The following is an 8,838-nucleotide window of genomic DNA, read 5'->3' on the forward strand; positions in this document are numbered from 1 at the left end:
AGGGATGATATTTGGAAAACTACAGATAAAGATTATTATTGCTATGAAGAAAGAATATGTCAGTCTGAACAGGAGTGGCCAGAGGTGGTCATGAGGGTAGAAGGTATCTTCCCTATTATGTAAATGCATACCTATGGTTTCCATGATATAATCCACCTGACTCATATACGCACAACCATATGAAGCAAAATGTGTGGTTTACCTTAAAGGTTCTTAAAATACATATATAAACATCATTATATATTGTAAGTATATCTGTGTTGTAATTCTATGGTACTGTTTCAGAAGTTGTTTATCATCCATGTCCATTTGCGCTGACCCATGGTCCATAGAGCTGGGCTGGGTGTGTAGGTGGTGCTAGGGGGGGGGGATCGCTGGGACTCCTCAGAGTGTCTGAAATGTTTACAAACACCATCATCCTACGTGTGGTCTGTACAATAGTGGACGGCGGTGGAATCATTCAGGGCTGCTGGAGGAATGTGTGGAAGCCAAGTGAAGAATCCTTGCATTCCTGTGCTACTGCAAACACAGGAGTCCTATACAGAAGATTAACTCTGCGTGTCAACAGGCAAGGAATCTCTCTGTCTCTCAGACCTAACTAAATAGAAAAGTCCATCTCTCTTAAAGAGAAAATCTCCATGCATCCTGGATCCTGAACTTTACCCATGGAGAAGGGTATTAAATGTTCCTGCTAAAAAGGGAATATAAATGTTTGCTTTGCTCAAGTGACTTTGTACGTCCTGAGTACCTTCAGGAAGGCTTTCTCAGCCAGAGGATGTCCCGGTTGGAGAAAATAACCTTCTGTATCTCACAAAAGTAATAGGATTATCATACACTAGAGGCTGGAAATGGACCAACTGTACAACACCAACAATAAGATGCTCCTACTGAAGCTGCTTTGGTGGCACACCATTGATCTTTTCTTTTTGCATTGTGGTACTAATCAGTCTCCCCAAAATCAGACTATTTGCATCAGATTTGATGGCACTGCACACATGGGGTGGGTTGGGGTGGGGTGGGGGGGATCAGAGTGGATCATATAGTTTGACAGTGACTGCCAAAGAGCATAGTATCCTTTCTAATGACAATGTCATCAGTGACACTCATTATTCTGTAAATTGGCACATTTGTAATGTCTAAATCCTAACAGCCTGACAATTAGGGACCATGTTGGTCTCTGGGCCTGAACAATGATACATTGTTGAGAAAAACCTTAACTGCCCAACACATGTCAAAGGATTCATACAGTTATCAACAAGCTGGGTATATGGATGAAAAACTCTACACCATAAGAACACAGCATATACCTCCACTAGTTCCATGAAGTATTTCCCGAGGAGAGGAGGAGTGTATCACGACTAGAGAGAGATTGAGGGAAACTGGAGGGGAGGGGATTTAAATGGGTAACATGTTGAGAGGTAGTGAGGCAATTAGTGACAAGAATGTCACTTTGTCGAAGAAATGCACAGAGCAAGACCGAAATACCACCATTCAAATTAACCAGGTTACCGAAGTGTGACAGCAGCTCCTCGTGCACTTTTAGGAAGGAACATATATGTAAACTTTTGGAAAAATATCTATAGATTTTTTTTCGACTTGCTGATTTGTTGGACACGTTCTGGTAAAAGTATTGTTTGGTTTAGGAGGGATATTTTATGTGCAGTATTACTGTGACATTTTTGTAACCTATTTAAAAAAGGAAACAATATTATTTAAAAATAATAATAATTAAAAATTGCATATAAGATTATACAAATATATATCAATTTACGTTCTGAGAGGCTTTTTCTGTAGCTCGGTCAACTTCATCAGGTTACTCTTGAGAGCGGTCATTGCCTCGCCGTTATTGAAGAAGGAACGAGGTAGAAGTGTCTCGGCTGTAATTTCTTCTCTGGACTGGAGAAGAATAATCACTGCTCCGCTTATCTGCACGTTGGAGGATATCGCTTACATTGTAAAACTTCATCATCTGGCCTTCTGACAAGAAACACGAAATGAAACCCTTTGCCTCGTTCGTCATCCAGATTGCAGTGACGCTCCAACTTCAGTTTTCACCTGCTCAGGTATGCTATGTTTCAATATTCTACACAGAACACAGCGCAAATTAAATATTTATTTTCATTTTTATTCAAGCTACAATTCATATCCAGTTTATTGCGATATACCAATAGGGCATATAATTGCCCTACATATTTGAGGATACGTCTAATGTTATAACAAATGATCAATATGATTATTTGTATGATTACACTGAAACGTATGATTATTGTGATTCGTATTGTTAACAAGCTAATATAACTATAAATATATGTAAACATATATTTTTATTACACTGGTATTGACATATCAGATTAGACCACAAAGACGTCTTTCTAACTGACTCAGCAAAAGCCATTCAGAGCGCTATGTCGATTTCTCATTGTGTCTTGATGATACTATGATCCCTTTTTGAACGCGTGCCATGCTGACACAGTTGTGTTATGAGGTGGAACGTGACAAACTGCATCTCTCTGTCTCAGACCGTTCAAAGTTTTCATAGGGTTTCCAGGATACATTTTGGGCGATTTAAGAACTTTATGAATGATATGCGCAAATGAGCATCGTATATATAATGATTGATTTCTTTATAAACTGTTCAGGTAAAACTCGATCTGTCTCTGACCACTCAGTTCTTTTCTAAGCATAATTGAAAATGAGAATTTCAGAGTTAGAAAAGAAAACCATTGTCTCCAAACGTCCTACTCCAGGAAGGCAGGAGAGCAACAGAGCCTTGTAATTCTGCTAGAGGCTTAGAGACTTGGAAGTGTCACTCTGGTCAAACTGACAAGAGAGTGCAGTAATGAGAAATTCACATCTCTGCACTTTTCACCTCACCTGCTAAAAGCTGTAATTTTCTCCACTGTCTTTTCTCCTGCCTTTAATACTGCAGTGTGTGTTTGTGTGTGTATGTGTGTGTCCTCTGTCACTATATGCCGTTTTAGTCAGAAGCTAGCCTCAGAAGCCATTAGTGTAATCCAGGGCCCTATTAGGACAAAGCTGGTCTGTGTTCTCAGTGCCTTGTCATTGCCAACCTTAGTCACAAAATGTACCGGCAATACGTTTGCCCGGAAATGAGAGGTAGGCCCCATTCAAAGTCTTGTGCCATCCTGCAATAACACTTGTGCCACCAACCGGACATTGGACATTTGCAAATGTGTCTGCTGTGAGTGCAGTACCAGAGCGAATCCATTCAGTCTCTCTCTTTCTCTAAGGTGAGTAATCGTTGGCTCTGTCTACACTGCCGTTAGTCCCTGCCACTCATGTTTAATGGAGAGCAGGTCTCCTCCCAGGGCCCATTCACAACCATTGTCTCACTGTTCATAAACTGACTGCCTATTGGTCGTAATGGCACTGCAGTTGTTGCCCTGTGCCTGTAGGCGTTGTGTGAATGAGGAGACTTGAGTTCCACTTCTCTGAGGCACATCTGAGCTCTAAGGATGGGGGGACAAGAGCCGCACACCCCTCTGGGTTTTTCATGCAGAGCAGAGCCCTGGGTCAGAGCTCAGAGGGAGAGGCTGGCTGGCTGGCTGCTACAGGAACTGGAGTTAGTAGGAGAGTGGGAGTCTAGGAGGGGAGAGGCAGGGTCTGGGGCTGGGGCTGCCACATCATTAATACTAATCCACATAATCAGCTCATGGCCTGCTTAGTCAAAACATGAGGGGTGAGAAAATCCAGCGCTCTTAACACGTATCAGGTTAAGCTGGTGTCCGCAGTTTGTAGACGGATGGGGAATGTAAACTACACAACCCTGAGCTACAACATACAGGAAAGGAGGCCTTTAAAATATATATCACACTTGTCGAATGTCACGTTCATATGCTGCAACATCAGATCAAATCAAAACCAATTTTATTTGTCACATGCCCCGACAACAACAGGTGTAGACCTTTACTTGAAATATTTACTTACAAGCCCCTAACCAACAATGCAGTTTAAAAAAATAGAGTTGATAAAACATATTTACTTACAAGCCCCTAACCAACAATGCAGTTTTTAAAAAATAGAGTTGATAAAACATATTTACTTACAAGCCCCTAACCAACAATGCAGTTTAAAAAAATAGAGTTGATAAAACATATTTACTTACAAGCCCCTAACCAACAATGCAGTTTAAAAAAATAGAGTTGATAAAACATATTTACTTACAAGCCCCTAACCAACAATGCAGTTTTTAAAAAATAGAGTTGATCAAATATTTACCAAATAAACTCAAGTAAAAAAAATCAAATAGATCAAAAAGTAACACAAGAAATGTACATAATAATGAGGCTATATACAGGGGGTACCGGTACTGAATCAATGTGCGGGGGTACAGGATAGTCAAGGTCATTTGTAAAGTGACTATGCATAGATAATAAACAGCGAGTAGCAGCAGTGTAAAAACAATAGGGGGGGGGGGTCAATGTAGATAGTCCGGATGGCCATTTGATTAGTTGTTCGGCAGTCTTATGGCTTTGGGGTAGAAGCTGTTAAGAAGCCTTTTGGTCCTAGACTTGACGCTCCGGTACCACTTGCCGTGCGGTTAGCAGAGAGAACAGTCTATGACTAGGGTGACTGGAGTCTTTGACCATTTTCCTCTGACACCGCCTAGTATATAGGTCCTGGATGTCAGGAAGCTTGGCCCCAGTGATGTACTGGGCCGTACACACTACCCTCTGTAGCACCTTACGGTAAAATGCCGAGCAGTTGCCATACCAGGCGGTGATGCAACCAGTGCTTTCAATGGTGCAGCTGTATACATTTTGGAGGATCTGGAGACCCAGGCCAAATCTTTTCAGTCTCCTGAGGGGGAAAAGGTGTTGTCGTGCCCTCTTCACAACTTTATTGGTGTGTTTGGACCATGATAGTTTGTTGGTGATGTGGACACCAAGGAACTTGAAACTCTCGACCAGCTCCACTTCAGTCCCATCGATGTTAGTGGGGGCTTGTTCGGCCCCTCCCTTTCCTATAGTCCACAATCAGTTCCTTTGTCTTGCTCACATTGAGAGAGAGGTTGATCTCCTGGCACCACATTGCCAGGTCTCTGACATCCTCCCTATATGCTGTCTCATCATTGTCGGTGCTTAGCTATGCCGTCGTGGGTGAACAGGGAGTACAGGAGGGGACTAACCTCGCACCCATGAGGGGCCCCAATGTTGAGGATCAGCATGGCAGATGTGTTGTTTCCTACCCTTACCACCTGGGAGCGGCCTGTCAGGAAGTTCAGGATATAGTTGCAGAGTGAGGTGTTTAGTCCCAGGGTCCTTAGCATAGTGCTGAGCTTTGTGGGCACTGTGGTGTTGAACACTGAGCTGTAGTCAATTAACAGCACTCTAACTTTGGTGTTCCTTTTGTCCAGATAGGAAAAGGCAGTGTGGAGTGCGATTGAGATTGAGTCATCTGTGGATCTGATGGGGCAGTTTGCGAATTGAAGTGTCTAGTGTCTAGTGTCTAGGGTTTCTGGCATGATGGTGTGTTTGATGTGAGCCATGACCCGCCTTTCAAACCACTTCATGGCTACTGACGTGAGTGCTACGGGGCGGTAATCATTACCTTCGCTTTCTTGGGCACAGGGACTATGGTGGTCTGTTTGAAAGGTATTACAGACTCGGACAGGGAGAGGTTGAAAATGTCAGTGAAGACACTTGCCAGTTGGTCAGCGCATGCTTTGAGTACACGTCCTGGTAATCCATCTAGCACCACAGCTTTAGGAATGTTGACCTGTTTAAAGGTCTTGCTCACATCGGCTATGGAGAGCGTGATCACACAGTTGTCCAGAACAGCTGGTGCTCTCATGCATGCTTCAGTGTTGCTTGCCTCGAAGTGAGCATAAAAGGCAATTTGCTCATCTGGTAGGCTCGTATCACTGTGTAGCTCGCAGCTGGGTTTCCCTTTGTAGTCCGTAATAGTTTTCAAGCCCTGCCACATCCGACGAGCGTCAGAGCAGGTGTAGGATTCAATCTTAGTCCTGTATTGACGCTTTGCCTGTTTGATGGTTCATCTAAAGGCATAGCGGGATTTCTTATATTAGTGTCCCGCTCCTTGCAAGTGGCAGCTCTAGCCTTTAGCTCAGTGCGGATGTTTCCTGTAATCCATGGCTTCTGGTTGGGTAATGTACCAGAAGTCACTGTGGGGACGACGTCGTTGATGCACTTATTGATGAAGCCGGTGACTGAGGTGGTATACTCCTCAATGCCATTGGATGAATCCTGGACATATTCCAGTCTGTGCTAACAAAACAGTCCTGTAGCGTAGCATCCCCATCATCTAAACACTTTTGTATTGAGAGAGTCACTTGTACTTCCTGCTTTAGTTTTAGCTTGTAAGCAGGAATCAGGAGGATTGAATTATGGTCAGATTTGCCAAATGGAGGGTGAAGGAGAGCTTTGTATGCGTCTCTGTGTGTGGATTAAAGGTGGTCTAGATTTTTTCCCCCTCTGGTTGCACATGTGACATGCTGGTAGAAATGAGGTGAAACGTATTTAAGTTTGCCTGCATTAATGTCCCCGGCCACTAGGAGTGCCGCTTCTGGATGAGCATTTTCTTTTTTTGCTTATGACCTTATACAGCTTGTTGAGTGCGGTCTTAGTGCCAGCATTGGTTTGTGGTGGTAAATAGATGGCTACGAATAATATAGATGAGTACTCTCTTAGTAGATAGGTCTAATCTAATCAAATCAAAGTTTATTTGTCACGTGCGCCGAATACAACAGAATAAACCTTACAGTGAAATGCTTACTTACAGGCTCTAACCAACGGTGCCAAAAAAAGGTAGGTAAGTAAAGAAATAAAACAACAGTAGAAAGACATTTGAAAAAAGAGTAGCAAGGCTATATACAGACACCTGTTAGTCAGGCTTATAGAGGTAGTATGTACATGTAGGTATTGTTAAAGTGACTGTGCATATATGATGAACAGAGAGTAGCAGAAGTGTAAAAGAGGGGTTGGCGGGTGGTGGGACACAATGCAGATAGCCCGGCCTACAGCCTATCATGAGGTACTCTACCTCTGGCAAGCAATACCTCGAGACTTCTTTAATATTAGACATTGTGCACCAGCAGTTATTGACAAATAGACATACACATTGTCTTATTACAACTTTATAACAGTGTTTTTCTGGGCTAGAGCCTGGATGGAATGCTTCTCTTTATCTGCTGCCTTGCTAAAACTGAATATACACTCAATGCTGTTATTGGGGCTGCCAGGGTATTCTGCATGTTTTTCCTAAGTGCTGGTCCAGGGTATGTTCCCAGCTTACTATAAGATTGTAAAATGAGTGTAAACCATCTTCCTACAGTTATTCCAAGATAAGATGTTTTACTTTCCCTTTTAGGAGTCTTGATATGCAACAGTAAATAATTTCCAGACGTCTCACACAGTAGCCAAAGGATTTATCCAATGCAGGGTTTTCTACTTTTTCCCAATCCCACACACTTCATCATGAATTCATCATGTGCAGTATTCCATGGGCACTCCCTGCGTTACTTTTGAGGATCGCAATAAGATCAGAATTGATCTTTTTGCACATTCACATTTGACCAGAAACATTCAATCTTACTGAATGTGATGTGGTACTTGAAAACCAGGTCTAGATGGGCTTTGGGTAATGGCCTATTTGAACAAGCTTAAACAAGGTACCGAAACTTAAACAAAGTGCTTATGCTTTGGACGCAGTATGCTATGTGAGGTCATCCTCAACAGGGTTACCTAGGTGACACTGAGTGCTCAGAGTAATTATGCTTATGTGAGGAGGAGGACTGGGATGTTGGTACAGTTGAAGTCGGAAGTTTACATACACCTTAGCCAAATACATTTATATTCAGTTTTTCACAATTCTTGACATTTAATCTTAGTAACAATTCCCTGTCTTAGGTCAGATAGGATCACCCTTTTATTTTAAGAATATGAAATGTCAGAATAATAGTAGAGAGAATGATTTATTTCAGATTGTATTTCTTTCATCACATTCCCAGTGGGTCAGAAGTTTACATACACTGAATTTGTATTTGGTAGTATTGCCTTTAAATTGTTTAACTTGGGTTTCGGGTAGCCTTCCACAAGCTTCCCACAATAAGTTGGGTGAATTTTGGCCCACTCCTCCTGACAGAGCTGGTGTAACTGAGTCAGGTTTGTAGGCCTCCTTGCTCGCACACTCTTTTTCAGTTCTGCCCACAAATGTTCTATATGATTGAGGTCAGGGCTTTGTGTTGGCCACTCCAATACATTGACTTTGTTGTCCTTAAGCCATTTTGCCACAACTTTGGAAGTATGCTTGAGGTCATTGTCCATTTGGAAGATCCATTTGCGACCACGCTTTAACTTCCTGACTAATGTCTTGAGATGTTGCTTCAATATATCCACATCATTTTCATTCCTCATGAAGACATCTATTTTGTGAAGTGCACCAGTCCCTCCTGCAGCAAAGCACCCCCACAACATGATGCTGCCACCCCTTGCTTCACGGTTGGGATGGTGTTCTTCAGCTTGCAAGCCTCCCCCTTGTTCCTCCAAACATAACAATGGTCATTATGGCCAAACATCTTTGTCCCTACGTGCAGTTGCACACCGTTGTCTGGTCTTTTTATGACGGTTTTGGAGCAGTGGCTTCTTCCTTGCTTCCTGGCCATTCAGGTAATGTCGATATAGGACTCGTTTTCCTATGGATATAGATACTTTTGTACCGGTCTCCTCCAGCATCTTCACAAGGTCCTTTGCTGTTGTTCTGGGATTGATTTGCACTTTTCGTACCAAAGTACATTCATCTCTAGGAGACAGAATGCGTTTCCTTCCTGAGCGGTATGCATGCTGCATGGTCCCATGG

The 8,838-nt window shown here is 42.7% G+C and overlaps 1 protein-coding gene across 2 annotated transcripts in view; it reads left to right on the forward strand.

Annotated features, from left to right (window-relative positions):
- The first annotated feature begins 1,418 nt into the window (after positions 1 to 1,418).
- The window catches only part of pgfb (placental growth factor b), a 27,717-nt gene continuing 20,297 nt past the window's right edge, over positions 1,419 to 8,838 (forward strand). Inside the window, exon 1 of one of the 2 annotated variants that reach the window (XM_031788158.1) lies at positions 1,419 to 2,063. In XM_031788158.1, the coding sequence (XP_031644018.1) occupies positions 1,995 to 2,063 (69 nt within the window). In that variant the 5' untranslated portion in view covers positions 1,419 to 1,994. The remainder of the gene's footprint in view (positions 2,064 to 8,838) is intronic. The other variant, XM_020501180.2, reaches the window with a different exon arrangement.

This window comes from Oncorhynchus kisutch, linkage group LG14, assembly GCF_002021735.2.
Source record: "Oncorhynchus kisutch isolate 150728-3 linkage group LG14, Okis_V2, whole genome shotgun sequence".
In the NCBI taxonomy this organism is placed as follows: Eukaryota; Metazoa; Chordata; class Actinopteri; order Salmoniformes; family Salmonidae; genus Oncorhynchus; species Oncorhynchus kisutch.